General features: G+C 32.6%; 1 protein-coding gene across 8 annotated transcripts in view; it reads left to right on the forward strand.

The window, feature by feature from the left end:
• LOC145239883 (syntaxin-binding protein 5-like) overlaps window positions 1-15,743 on the forward strand; it is a 678,091-nt gene that overhangs the window by 404,276 nt on the left and 258,072 nt on the right. For all 8 annotated transcript variants that reach the window (XM_080103493.1, XM_080103494.1, XM_080103495.1 and 5 more), the window contains exon 9: window positions 6,514-6,589. In XM_080103493.1, coding sequence (XP_079959619.1) covers window positions 6,514-6,589 — 76 coding nt within the window. The remainder of the gene's footprint in view (window positions 1-6,513; window positions 6,590-15,743) is intronic.

Consider the following 15,743-nt stretch of genomic DNA (forward strand, 5'->3'; position numbering starts at 1 on the left):
ACTATGTAGGGATTTGGGCAGCAAGGTGTCGGTTCACGTTACACTTGAACTTCTGCATGTCAGTACTGTTGGGGAAGCAGGGACCTGGAATGGAATTCCAGAGTCTTGCGGTTCTAGGGAAGAAACTATTGGAGTAAAAAGATCTTTTACATCTAGGGACCGCTACAGTGTGGGGGTGGGATCTAGTAGCCTGTCGGGTTTGTCGAGGGTGCTCGCGTCGTGGGGGCACAAGTGATTGCAGTTCGTCAGAGCATTCACCACTAAAATACTTGTAGAAAAGGCAGAGGGATGCAACATTTCGTCGATGGGACAGAGGCTGAAGCTTAGATGCCAGTTCAGGGCCTATCAGGTTTGCGACTCTCTTTTGAACCTTGTCAAGGAGCGAGAGACTAGTAGCAGATGCACCAGCCCAGATGTGGCAGCAATACTCCATACATGGGCGAATGGTGGCCTTATAGAGGTACAGGATACTTTCGGGTGTTAGTAGTTTTCTAGCACGGTAGAGAGAGCCTACCTTTCTTGCAGCGGCCCTGGCAATGCCTTCAATGTAATTGTTCCAACTCATGTTTCCTGTGAACGTTAGGCCAAGGAGTTTGAAAGATGGACTCTCAAGATAAAGAGTCGTTGGCCATTGCTATGGGTGGTAGAGAGGGTTTCTTGTAATTATTGAATGAGACTAGTTTAGTCTTGGCAGCATTGAACGCGACCAACCACTTTTGTCCCCATTCCACTACAGATTGGAGGTCTTCCTCTAGTGTTTCTGCCATTTCTTTAGAAATGTGTTCATTCGTCTTCCTGTCGTGTCTGCCATAGAGTGTAGTGTCATCAGCATATATACCCATCTCAGAGGCAATGTTGTCGGGGAGGTCATTTATGAATATCAGGAACAATAGAGGTCCAAGGATAGAACCCTGGGGCACTCCCGCATTTATATCATATTGTTTAGATGTGCGATCGTCGAGGACTACCTGGATTTTTCTCTTAGAAGAAGGATTTAATTATGTTAAGTATTCTACCAGTGATACCGTATGATCTGATTTTACTGTGGAGACCCTCATGCCATACCCTGTCAAAAGCCTTAGATATATCTAGAGCTACCGCTCTTCCTTCCCCCGCTTTGTCCAGTGAATGGTATATACGTTCAGAGATCACAGTGAGGATGTCTGCTGTGGAACGGGCTTGTCTAAATACATATTGTTTGTCAATCAGTAGTTTAGCATCTGTAAGATGATGGACTAGAGCATGGTTAATTATGGTCTCAAATATTTTGGCAAAAAGTGGGAGGAGGCTAATGGGGCGATAATTTGATGGGTCTGTCCTTTCGCCAGAATTCTTGAATACTGGTACAACAGAAGCAGTTTTCCAACAGCCCGGAAAGCAGGCTTCATTAAGACATTTGTTGTAGAGTTTGGAGAGAACTGGAGCTACTTCGGCTGAGCACTTTTTTAATAGCACAGCTGGGATAAGATCGGGTCCACATGCTTTTGAGGTGTCAAGGTTTTTTATGATAGCATGCACCTGAGCAGGGGTGGTTTTCAGATCGTCTAGTGTGGCGTCTGTCCGCATAGGAAAGTCAGGTAGGGGGTGGTTGGAAGGGTCCAGTGTGGAGTTTGAGGCAAACCGACTGGCAAGCATGTTAGCCTTGTCGGTTGCTGAGGAGACAACCTCGTGATTGTTGGTTAGTGGTGGAATTGTTGATTGCCCATTATTTACTACACTGTTGTAGATTTTCCAGAAGTCTCTAGTTCCTAGTTTTTGTGCTTCGATGCGCTTTTTAGTGGTTTCCGTAAATTCTCTCTTAGCTGTCGCTATTTCTTTCTTAACGTTATTTCTAGCTTCTATATACTTCAGTCTGTTTGAACTGGACTTATGTCGGTTAAACCTACGGTATGCATGCTGCTTTTGAGCAATGGCAGTTGCACAAGTCGACGTAAACCATTGGGGAGAGTGGGGCTTACTATAAAATTTCCGCATGGGAACATGCGCTTCGATTGCAGTTTTGAACCAGTCAGTGGTCTCGTTTGCACATTGTTCAGCAGGGAGAGAGAAAATATTTTTCCATGGAGCATCTCTAATTAGTTCCCTGATGGCTTCCCAGTCAGCCTTATTATAATATCTCGTTGTTTTGAGCACTGGCTCTTCAGTTTTGGGTCTAGAGTTTAGGGCGATTTCAACCATTATCACTGCATGATCAGCGTTCCCGAGTGGGCTGTGGGCCTTCGTTATGCAGTCATCGGGAACTGTGGTCAAAAACAGATCTAGAAGTGATGCGTGTTGTTCTTCCTGGTCAGGGAAACGGGTTGGAAACGTAACAATTTGTGATAGGGAGTGAGATATAGCGAAGCTATGGGTTGTGCTGCCCGCTGCATCTGTGTGAGTAGAGAATCCAAGCCAGTTTTTGTGGTGGACATTAAAGTCACCAAACACATGCATTTGTGCGCTAGTGTCGAGGGACAGTGCCGTGTCTATGCTGTCAGATACTTTGTTTATTATGGAGCAGTCCTGAGTCGAGGGAGAGCGGTAGAGAAAATAATAGTAGCTAATACTGTGTTGCACGTTTAGTCTAAAGCACATAAAGGCTTGATCATCTGTTTCTAGGTTTGTTTCTCTAGTCAAGGGAAGGGTATTACGAATGTAAACTCCAAGTCCGTGCATATGTCTGTCAGAGTCCTTACGGCAGAGTGGGAGATATCCAGGCATGTTTAAATGCCACATTCTTTCAATTCTATGCGAAGTTTTGCTTGAAGTTTCAGCTTTCTTTTAGTAAAGAAATTGATTATTCTAAAAAGAAATTATTCCATGATTATCTCTGCAGAAATGGATGTGATAAATATACAGCTTTCATCATACTTGTTTGGTTTGTAATCTTTTGATTACAACATCATATAGTAAAACTGAATTGAACAGTTCAAAGCTATATGATTTGTGGTCTTGGAATGTTTTATGTTTAGAAATTGCTACGGATGACAAGTTTAAAAAGAATATTAGAATGATTTTCAAAAGTAAATCACAGAAATATTAGTTGAATTCACATTAAGTATTTTAAGTAACCTATCATAATCTTTCGTTGGACCTCTCTTCCTTCTCCCTAATTTACATATAACTTAAAAACTAAAACAAATGTGAATAGATAATCTTTAAGTAAAAATTACCTAACCGACTTTGTTCATTTTTATTTCACTTTATAAATATGATTCAAGTTTAATTATGGTATTGTTTGTTCATTAAATTATTAATTGTTCCAAACCCATAAATAATTTTTGTTATGGTAATATTTAAAGCTCTATAAAATTATTGGATGTAAATAGCTTCAAAAACGTTCAATCACTGATATATGAGAATTTGCTAAGGATTTCAAAGCTAATTTAAATGATTTTCTATTCGACAGATTTCAATTCGACAATTTAATGGCTTCTGAATTCCTTTCAAATTTTGAAGAGCCATAAGTAATTCATTTTTTTTTAATACTTTTAATAATTAATGACTAGTTTACAAAGAAATGGAAATGCATTCTGATGAATTTAATTATGTAACTAAATTTTCAAAATAAGATTTAAAAATTATTTTTAGTCGTTAACATTATTGCGTTTATTTCAATAAATAAGCAATTAATAACAATAACAAGCCCAAAACTATATGCCCCTGCCTCAACTGATTTGGACTATTTTCCCCATTTAAACCCATGGCCTGATCAGGGTAAAACAGCCAAATGACACGGTTTTATGACAAACGATGCGTTAATTTGAATTTGGTATTATTCAAAACCCCTATTTAGACACAAGTATGAATTTTTGGAGAAAAATAAAAATGAGCCCCAAAAGAGTTTTTTTTTTTTTTTTTTTTTTTTTTTTTTTACCCCTAAAACACCCCGGGGCTCCAGCCGCACAATTTCCCCAAATTCTCAATTTACGTTTCCTGATGTATATTCATATGGTCTTGCTTTTGGTCAATTTTCAGCAAAATCTAAGGGTTAGAAAAGATTCTATTGTAAGAACAACTACAAACAATCCAAATTAATACCAATCCTCATCTAAAAAAAATTTAAAACCATTTATCAAATTTATAGGAATTTTGTTCAAATGAAAAAGAAATAAATTTGAAATCTTTAGAAAACCGAGTAATGCTGATAATTTTTATTAAATGAAAAAAAAAATGAATAATTTTCTGCATTAATTCCTATTTCAGTCACATAAATTCTTTAGAGTGCAATGATTTTGGCATTTCTTCTAAACTAATTATCGCTACTTAAACCATGTTTGTAATAATGATAAAAAATGATACTTAAAAAAAGTAAGTTATAGTGGGTTTGGCACTTATGTATGACACCGGCCAAGATACACAGTTGCCAGACTATGATTACTTTTCAAGGCCAAATATTTAAGAAAACAATTTAATAAAAATGATTAGCTAAAACTTGAATATGATCTGTAAATACTATTAAACAAATAGTGTGGGTTGTTAAATGCAAAAGCAGCACATAACATTTATTTTATCAAAATAAAATTCAAAAAATATTTATTGAATCAAAATATAAGGCCCTTATGCATTATGCGGGCAGGGTCATTTTGTTTTGTTGGGTTTCATTGAACGACTGATAGGGGGCACAACTTTTCAACCTAATTCAACAGTGACAATAATTAAATTATATTTTGTTATAGTTTTATTTTAATTCAAACAAGTTTTTATTAAAATGCTATTTTTTTCTTTACATTAAAAAAAAATCCAATGATGCTTAAATTCAAAAAATGTTTTAAAATTGTTTGAAAAAAATCCAATATTCTTTGAGGGAAAAGAGGATGTGTAGTATCAGAACAGATACTACGCTTTGCTCTTAGCCAAAAGGCATAGTAATGTATTTTTTCAGTAAATGTTTTTACAATTATATTTTGTTACACTTTTACACAATTTTTGGTTTCCAAGTATTTTGGTGTTATTTTTATTTCATTTTGTTTTTGTTTTTTTGTGTTATTTTTTATTTCATTTTTTATTTTTTATTTTTTATTTTGTGTGTTATTTGACCAAGAAATGATGTTTTATTAAATTTAGACGAGAAAATAATTCAATGACTTTTTTTGGTAAATGTAAAGTTTAAGCGTGATGCTCTTTTTTAACGTTATTTAGAAACCTATTATTTAACATGGGAGGGGTCCTGGATATGACCTTAAACTATATTCAGTGGTGAGGCCCCAGCTTGCGGACTTTGGGGAGTGTGGAGCCACTCTTTAATTACCATTGCTCCAAGGTCCACTCTGACCCGGAGTGGTAGTACCTGTTAGGGTGCCAACTATGGGTTAAATAGAAACTAACTTGAAAACAATAAATATATTCTATTAAAAAATTTTTCTTCAAAATCTTTGGAGTCGGCATTAAATAGCCCGAAAAGAGTTGATATGCCATAAAACAAAAGCAACCAACCAACCAACCAACATGGGAGGGGGTGTTTTGTAATTATTCCAAGAAGAAATTGGAGTTATTACCCCTAACAATGGTGCCGTCTGTATAATGCATAAGTGCCAAAACACAATTTTCATTCAAATTCAACATAGAATTATATCCTTCTAGATTGAGGCAATTTTTATTTTTTTTCCTATTCAGAGTGCCTCTTTTTGGGAGCTAGATTTTCCCCAAATTAATAACTGACCTTGTCTAACTCTGCCCTCATGAGGAGGCAAGTAAATAGAAACAATATTAAAAAAATAAAAAAAACTTTACTATCAAAGGGAAATAACCTAAACATTTTATCCGAGACAGTGAAATAAATAAACCAGAATTATTCATTTTAGTTTTAAAAAATCCACATTTAATTTTTTACCCCTTTTTACCTCCTAGGGACAAGACCAGAATTTTAGAGAGTCAATTATTACATTTCCAGATGAATATCCATGTGGTCTTGCTTTTAGATAATTTTCAGCAAAATCTAAATGTCGGAAAAGATTCTATGTACCGAAAAAAAAAAAACATTTTTGTGGATTTTGAATGCTTTTGACCCCCTGAGGATGCAACCAAAATTTTCCCAGGGTCAAATATTACGTTTTCAGATATATGTCCATGTGATCTTGCTTTTGGGTAATTTTCAGCAAAATCTAATAGTCAGAAAAGATTCTATGTCCCAAAAAGTGCTATTTTTGGCCATTTTTACCCTCCTGGGGATGCAACCAAAATTTTTATGAAAAATCCGAGAATGTTACATTTCCTCCCTGGCCTAGTTGTAACTTCATGCAAATCTTCAGAAAAATGTAATGAATAGTCATTGAGAATTTTTGGAACAAACGGACAAACATGAATTCTAAGGTCCAAATCTAAGTTGGTGGACCAAAAATGTGTAAAAAATAATGGCGGTGAGAAATGGTCACAATTTTATTAATATTGATTTTTGGTTTTAATTTTTTTTTAATACATTTAAAAATAATATAATTTAGTATTTATGAAAAATGTCACTATTATTGTTCACATAAAATAGACACTTATTTGATTTCTTTCATATGAATTTAACAATTTTTTTTTTTCTTTTAGCAAAAACTGGAAAAGATGGAAAGGCAGAACCTTGCAAGCCCATAAAAAAAGTAGAATGGAAATCAGTACGGAGTGGGTAAGTTCCTTGTCTATCTTACCAGGAATATTTCTTGTATGTTTATGAATATCCTTTAAGATCACTTTTTTCAACGGATTTTTTTTTTTTTTTTAATTTTTTTTTTTACAAAAAATAACAGATTGCTTCTTTACAATTAAATCAAGCACTCAATTGTTTTTAAATAGTTTCAATTTTGACATAAGTGTTTGGATAAGTTTGTAATTTCTGAAACTAAGTTCCATAAATGAAATAGATTTCCCAAATAGAAATATTAGAAGAACTATGATACAAAAAAGGAATGCTAGGAACAATTTAGGTACTTATTACGGTTAACAATATACAAAAACTGTAGACCAACATTATACATAACATTAGAGAATTTAATTTATCTACTAGACACTATCCTTGAGTATCTTTGATCTCTCTGTACAAGGGTTTTTGAGGACAAGCTGATATGAGGATCCTTTACCATTAAAGGAAATCCCGACCAAACAAGATTCTTTCAACATGGCTACACACTGGTTCATACAAGAAATAATGCACCTTCTTCTAGCAATGTTACCTCAAGAAGCAACACTTAGTTGGATACTCCACCAGACTGGATGAATTCTTGTTCTGAAATCTGCTAAGACCACAAGAAAGATATGCTATAATATAGTTAACTGGTTGATTGGGGAGTGGAAAAATGTCTTTTATATCTTTACTAACTCAACATTTCAAGATAAAGGAGGAGAACTTTAGTTGAACCTTAGGATGTCTATGTATCTCATAGAAATTAAGTGTTAACCTTGGAAAGATACCTCTTAATTTCTGAGACTTTATACTGAAGAAAAATGAAAATTTATAAAATCAAATTCATACTCACTGACAACGGTAGTTCTCTATTTTTAGGTAGGGTATATGTATCTAAATATTACAGAAACTTTCCCTTTTAATTGAAGAATAAGCAACTAGCTCTTTTTTTCTTTTTTAAACCCCCTCCATTCTATTAATTTATTTTATTGCAAACTATTATCCTCATCTTTCTTAGTTGTTTCAGCCGCCTATTTGGTGGTAATCGTGACAGGATAGGAACTCCGAATCTCCTGCATTCTCAGCAATTACTGCCATCCATAGTTGTTGTTGTCTCACTACGTTTTTGGCCAAGTAAGCCTCTGGCTGGCTTTGGGTAGGATTGAAACCGCTATCTTCTGACAATTTTCACCTAGAACCGTAGAGATTCAATGTCTCTATCCACTGTGCCACGGGCCTCGAAGAAAAACCTGAGATGACAACAACTATGGATGGCAGTAATTGCTGAGAATGCAGGAGATTCGGAGTTCCTATCCAGTCGCGGTTACCACCTGACGAAGGCCAGAGGAATAGTTGGCCGAAACGTTGTGAGACATAACTAATAAAGATGAGGATAAAAGTCCACAATAAATAAAATTAATAAATAATACTCATTTCAATAATGAATTCCAATTAAAAAATAATATATATATATATCCTCCATTCTATCTGATTTTTTTGGTTAGCAAAGGGCCATAATAAATGTTTAGTGATGGGTAGAATCTAAGATTTGTTCGATCTCGACATGAGTACTGCAATAGCCATAAGCTCTTAGAAACGATGTTCTGGTCGATCAAAAAAAAAAATAAGTACTTTGTTTTAATTTTAAATTTAATTGTCCTTAATATGTGATCACATCACAGATAGATATGTGTACCTATAATAAACTCACATATCAGGAAAACAATGGTCATTATTTTTACATTTGGGTGCTTTATAAACCTCAAACTCACAGCTTCTCTAATTTATGAAATGTGCCGGTGCTATTCACCCTAAACAAGTTGAACTGGCTTCATAGGAATAAAGCTCAAAAGCAATTCCCCAGTGGCATGTATATCCTTGTTAAGGGAGATGGTTACATTAGTTTTTTTTTTTTGTTTTTGCAGGGAGGTGTCAATGTCCTCCTACATGCAACACTTTGTATTCCATAATAGTCACCCATCTGGTACTGACCATGCTCAACGTTGCTTAACTTTAGTGATCTAATAAGAACCGGTGTGTCAACGTGATTATGTCATAACTTTGGAGATGAGAAAATGGTTATTAAAGATAAGAAAGATTAAAATAAATTTTATGAAATTTATTTGTATTTTAATAAAGTGTGAATTACTGGATCACATGTGATTAATTGATTCAGTATTTGTTATATTATTAAATATATAATATATAGATTTACTGCAGCCCATCTATTATACAAATAGATAAAAGGAAAGTTAAAAATAAGCTTTTTAAGCTTTAAGATGAGGGATGATAATTCATATTTTGATTCTTTTGACTACTATTCTCATCTTTAATGTTATTTGCGCAACATTTCGATTGCCTTGACCTTCATTTGTATCTTATCAGAATCTGCCAGGACACTTGGCGCAGTGGATAAAGTACTTGATAAAATTCAGTTGTAAAAGTTACATTCCTGGAGATTATAGGTTCAATACTCAGTGCGGGCAACCTAAAAATATAATTGCGAACTACTTAGGACTTCTGCCCAGTCATGGCTGACAGAATAAGAATATCCTACTCCCATGATTAAATAAAGGGTTCCATTCGAAATTCTATGCAGAATCATGAATTTCACAGAAAGATTCCCGAGTTGGACAAGTTACACCAGAAAAGTTTGGAGGTTACATCAACCGAAACATCCAAATTACACTCAAGATGGGAAGAGTTGTCCGAAGAATCCAAATACGAAAGATAGTATCAGTGTTTAAAAATCAATAGATAAAACACTCAATTTTTGACGTGTCTAATTTCCACAAAATCAAGGGATTGCAGAATGCATTGTGATGTCCTATTTCTCTTCTACTCCATCTCTCTGGAAATTATTTACATCATTCCATTCTTCTCTCCATGTTTCTTATTTGCCCTTTATTTACATTATCTGCCCTTTCTCCCACCACCTAAAACATTTGTGCATAATTGAATGGTGTGCATGGTGAAAAGGCGATAACAAACATTCTCAGAGCTTGACTATTATAACAATTTTGAAAATAAAATGAATGCTTCAATTTGAAGAAAAATTGTTCAAAATATATTCACAAACTTCCAAAACACTGAAATATTTACTGTTTTTATTTTCTGTTAATATAGTTTATTTCAAATAGTATAAAAACCTATTAAGTTATTAAGTCAAAATAAATTATAAGATTTTAATGAAAAAGAAATTAATAAGAAGCTGACTTTTTATTTTTAATTTAAGATATGATTGTAAAGAAACTGAAATAAGACTAAGAAAAAAAATCAATAAAATAATCTCAGTAGGTGATGTAAACATTAGAGTGGGGAGTAAAAAAAAAAAAATTACAGATTTCAAATAATAATATCAGTGTACTCATCCTGTTCAGAAGACAAGAGAATAAAACATTGTTTGCCTAACATTGATGTGTGTGAGACTAAGTTCCATAAATGAAATAGATTTCTTTTTGTTTGCATTTTCAAAAAACAAAACATTTTCTTTCATCGTTTTAAGTTGTAGTGATAAAGACTCAGCACAAACAAACGGTCCATAATGGTAAAAATAGTACATGATTTAATGATATTTTATTTCTTTATTAATAGTTTACTTGGAATTTTCATTAATTCTGATTTCATTAAAACAAAAATTGTCTGAACAAAATTTCTATAAAATGTTATCTGGCTAAAGGAGTTTAGAAAAGTTGGTTATTGAATGTCTAAAAATAGAAACATAATCGAAAATGTTGCATTTGCAAAGATGATGTAAATTATGGCATTACATATAACGTATAAATCCCAGGTGTGACATATAGATTGCACCATCAAAATAAAAATCCATATGTACGAACCTTCAAATGGAACATCTCAAAATTTGAGTCCAATCAGATTATTAGTTAATAAATTAGTTATTTAAATAAAACTATTGTTTTAAATTGTCAAACTAGTGGGAAAAGAAGTTGAATTTTGTGTTTTGATAACACAGTGCTTTCTGATGGGAAAAGAGACTATTCAAGCTGAGCAATAGCTTGGTAAATGTTATTCGAACACTGCTCTATTGAAAACCATGGTTAAGAGGTGGCATGCTCATACATACACAAGTGATGTATAATTGTCAGGTTGCTTAAATTTAGCATAAAACTAGTGATGAGATGATTCCAATATTTTTCCGGATTCTGATACAAAATATTTAACATATTTGAGTTATGTTTTTCTGATTACCGCAAGATACACATGTAGAATGTGCAGATATTTTCTCAAATTAAAGAAATTCACTTGTAAGGGATGATCTATAGATTTTAGTTTTACTATTAGTTTAAATCAATACATGTTTATTATTTTATTAGTACGAGCAGTGGAAGAATTTGTTTTACACGAAAGCAGATTAAAAAAAAAAACGACAATTAGAGGAATCGTTTTTGGCTTCGGAAAATGGGCACAGATTTTTTCTGAGACGGATTCCGATACTCCAAAAAGTTCCAATTCTTTCAGTTCCGATTAATTGTCGCAATACTAATAAAAACAAACTTTTTGGCTGATCATAAATTCAAGTTGTGAGATAACAAAGGAGTTAAATAAATTAGAAAACAGTGTATTAACCCTTTTGCATGAAAATTTGTCAAATGAGAAAATTCTGTCCAAAATGGGTGTTGTTTGTTTAGGCAATGATTCAGAGTGCTGTTTTATAATGGTTCCAACGCAATAAAAAATTTTTGAATATTGTTTACACTACTGTTATTTTTAGCTTAGATAATTTTTCAAAAAATATTACTCTATTAAAAAGAAATGTGTGGTCAATGGCATCCAGTTGAAAAGGTTAGATATTGAATGCAACAAATGCTTTGTAATGTATACTGTATTTCTTTCCAGGCAATTGCAAAACTAAAATACCTTTTTTCCAATTGCTCTTATCTGTCACGTTTTTTTATTATTCAACTATCTGTCTCTATCTGATGTTGTCCAGGATACAGTAAACTCTTTTTTAGTTTTTAATTTGTATTTATTTGCACATTTTTAAACTTAAGGTAGACAACTCCTATTATTTAATTTAAAATGAGCTATACCTTTTACTGCTTCCCATTTTTAGATTTGAAAATATTTCATAATAATAATCTTCATTTTAAGATAAATTGCAATTAACTGTTATATTGTCAATAACAAGGTGGGACAATTGGCTAGTTATAAATTTGATTTTAGATTTGACTTAGAACATTTGATTATATAGCTTCCAATGTTAGATATTACTTGTTTGTTAGTTTTGATTTGTTTTCAACTTTGTATGCTAACATCAAATATGGAAGTTCCATTCCTTTCATGGTGACTATTGGTCTTCAACTATCTTTCTCTTCTCTCAGACATTTAGCAGTCATAAGTTTGTGCGTGAAACCTGATAATTTTATCTGAAACTCTGAATATAATCTTTTTTTTAACCCATCTCTCTTCATGGGGGATAGGATAAGTCTGAAGATTTGAACTAGCAGAATCATACATAATTGTTGTCTCAGAAGCATTTGAACTTCAGCTGCTCACTTCAAGTAATATGTCACATGATTAAATCAACCAATCCGCTACCCTTCCATCAGGTGGAGAGGGAATTTTGGAGTTATCATCATTGGTTTAATTTCTTTTATGTGATAGCATGCGTTGGACATTTTTTTAAAAAATTGATTTCCAAACATCTAACTAGGTCCCTATCTACCCCTCTTCCTTTCAGGTTCATCCTTATCACTTCTGCCAATGTTTTCTTTTCTCTTTCCTTTTGAACAAACTCTGCTACCTCAACTGTTCTACATTTACTAACCCGAGAATTCTCATCCATACTTTCGATGTGACCATACCAACAAAGTCTCCTGTTTTGCACATATCTTCTTATACACATCTAAGCCAGCCTTTAAGATTCACATATATATATATATATATATATATATATATATATATAAATTGATTATACCATTCTCGTATCATTTCTTAAACATTATCAATTATACTTATTATATGCAATTTGCAAATCACAGTTCACATATTTGTCAGAAAGAAGGAACTGTTAAATTGAAAGCAATTTACATGATTAAAATTGTGTTTAGTTTTATTTAATTAAAAATAACTTAGTTTTATTTAATTATCAAAAACGAGTTATGAAATATTTGTTTCCAGTGGTTCAAACGGTGTACTACAACTACTGCTCATTCATGCCTACGAATATTCCTGTCACGCTATGTTTGTGGCTAATTCAACCATATTCACTACTGGGTTACTAAAACTGGATATTGCTTGGAAGTGTTCATTTTTTTTTTTTTTTTTTTTTTTTTTTTTTTTAAAGCCTTTGCAGCATGGAATAATAAACAATATAAAAAAAAAAATTTTTTTTAAATGTTTTAACATTTTTGTATATCCAGTACTGGTCTGTGAGCTCAATAATTAGGGACTCCATTTTTTATAGGTTTGTTTTCGTTTTAAGAGAAAAAAAATGCATAAATTCTTAGATGTATCAGTGACTTGAGCTTTCAATGTAATATGTTCAGAATATTACATGGAAAAAGAATAAAATGAGTATACTAAGAGTATCTTTCTCGTGATACTCTGAAGAAACCCTGTTTCTCTAAAATGTCACATCTACATGGCAAAACAACAGTTCATGCAAATAAAATCAGCCATTCTCTCTTCTCGGGGCTAACATCAAAGCCAACATGTGATGCAAGGTTGATGGCTTTCAAAATAATTACAACTCTAATGATGTTTGTGCTGAAGATATGTACACTTAGCCAGCCTCAAATAACACGTTTACTCTCTCTCTTCAACAAAATGTGCCTGTGATTAACCTCATCTCAAGTTGCATACATCTGCCTTCTGATTGCCTATAATTATAGGCTGCACTCCAAATGGAAAAGCTGCAAGTATTTTCGATAATTCTGGGTTAAGTTTTACGAAAAGCCAGTGTCCTTGAGTACAAGTCAATTGAACTGTTGTGCATTTATATATAAGTGATAGCTAGGCAAATCAAAATTAGCATTTAGACTCAGATTCAATAACAAACTTAGTATCAAATGGAATTCGCCCTCTTTCTTCACCTCCAAAATAAGTTAATATTTCGATCAAACAGAACTTACACTAGATAACATCAAATGCATTTTAATAGCAAATTCCCATCCACATATGCGCGTAAACAAAAAGTATGAAAACCAATATTAAGCCAAACATGAATCTGGTCTGAAATTTAATGTGCAAACATATTTTGCTACACAAATGTTTCAGTCCACCAAATATTTGTGCATCATCAGGTGAGACTAAAAACAATATACTCATTATTTATCACTCCAAAAACTAGATCTATTTAATTCATACTCATAGGTTTTTAATTTTTTTATGAAGTAAATCTTCTTACACGTGTTTCATTGAATAGCAAAGACCACTAAACAACTCCTCATGGACGAATGTATGTTCCTCAAAAAAAAAACAATGTTTTTATATGAAATGAAAAAAAAGATAAAAGGAAATGGAGACCTGTAAAGTCTACAGAAACAAAAATTTAAACATTTATTGTAGTGCTTATAGGCCACCCACCCATCCCCCCAAAATAATTGAATTCAAAACATATGTGATGTAAGACTCTAAGAAAGCAAACCCTGTCATGGACGTGCATCAGAATCAGATGTGTCATTGAATTCCTCCATGCAGAAAAAATAAAACTGATCAGCATTACCAGCGCTGGTGAATGTTTACGAAGCTAAAGCAGTTGATGTCAGCACAGTTAGATGAGTTCATCGATTTCAAAGTGGCAACAGATGTGAGTGACGAAGTGCACTTCAGATTTTAATGACTGAGGCAGCGACACATCATTGAATTCCTGACAAAAATGCACTGCAAAGGGTAATGACTAATAAAAATAAATTCTGACATATAAAAAGTTGCTCATTTTAATGGTAACAGTCGTTTTTGTAGCTCTTCAACTTTTTGAGTTAAAAAAATAGGAGGCTTTACTTTGGGAATGACCCTCATATTTTAATAGAGGCTGGAAAAATAAGTAAAGAAAAAAAGCCTGCTGTGTTTAAAGTTTTTTTTTTTTTTTTTCAACTCTTAGACATATAACAGCTTTCACCTGTTTAACGTCCAATTATCTTGAATTTATCATAACTATTTTTGCTAATTTGAAGATTCGCATGGACCAGTTGAATTTACTGTATAAAAATAGAACCATTTCTATGGATTTTATATTACCAAAAATTGGGATTTAGTACCTCCAAGATTCTACTTTTACTAAAAAAAAACTTTGCCTTTCATTCTGGATGCTGGATTCAACAAATTTGGTTTTTACCTTCAATGTTGGAATCTTTAACCAGTTTGGAACATAAAACATTTATTTCTATTCCAGGGGCACCACTCGAATTGGATGCCTCAATTACATATCCTTTTTATTGTTTAATTTATTTTTCTTGATATCCTTTTCTTTAAAAGATTTTAATTTTTAATGTTTCCAATGTATGTGCTAAAAAGCAATATTATGTCTATCCATAATTTTGCTAATGATATTCCTCAGAGGAGATGAGCCTTACATCAAAAATCCATGGATTAAGGAAAGAACTTCAAATGTCATGTATTCCTTGTTCAAATAATTTTTTTTTTTTAATTTTATATTTACTGAAAAAAAAAAATTAAATATAAAACCTGCATGTATCACACACACACATATAAATTGGAGAATCAAATCACAAATGAATTAATTGTACAGAATATTAATATATTAGGAACTGCTTATAAACTAAATATGCAAATGAAATATGGTTTGGCTGTGCTTAAAACATTTTTTTAATCAGTATATATAGCATATTTGATAATGTTTTGGTATAATTGAATCAAATAAATCTAAGGTTTTCTGATATATAAATATCGTTAAGTTAATTGAAAAAACAAACTGTCATTTATTCATTTGTATAAGTTAGATATGTGTACATGGTTATATATTTGTATATACATGATTCACTCCTAAACTAATTGATCAATCATTGAGTTTTAAGAACACATCTGCTGGGCATAAGGGATCATAGTGAGAGACGATATTTTAGTTTTACAAAAGTAGATAAAAGATCCTTCGACTCTTGTGAAATTTTAATGAGATAAATATTAATATAGGTAATTAAATAGTGATTAATAAATATTCCCTAAATTTCTATTTCTT

The sequence above is a fragment of the Euprymna scolopes genome, chromosome 19 (assembly GCF_053919585.1).
Source record: "Euprymna scolopes isolate OS-2025 chromosome 19, ASM5391958v1, whole genome shotgun sequence".
NCBI lineage: Eukaryota > Metazoa > Mollusca > Cephalopoda > Sepiida > Sepiolidae > Euprymna > Euprymna scolopes.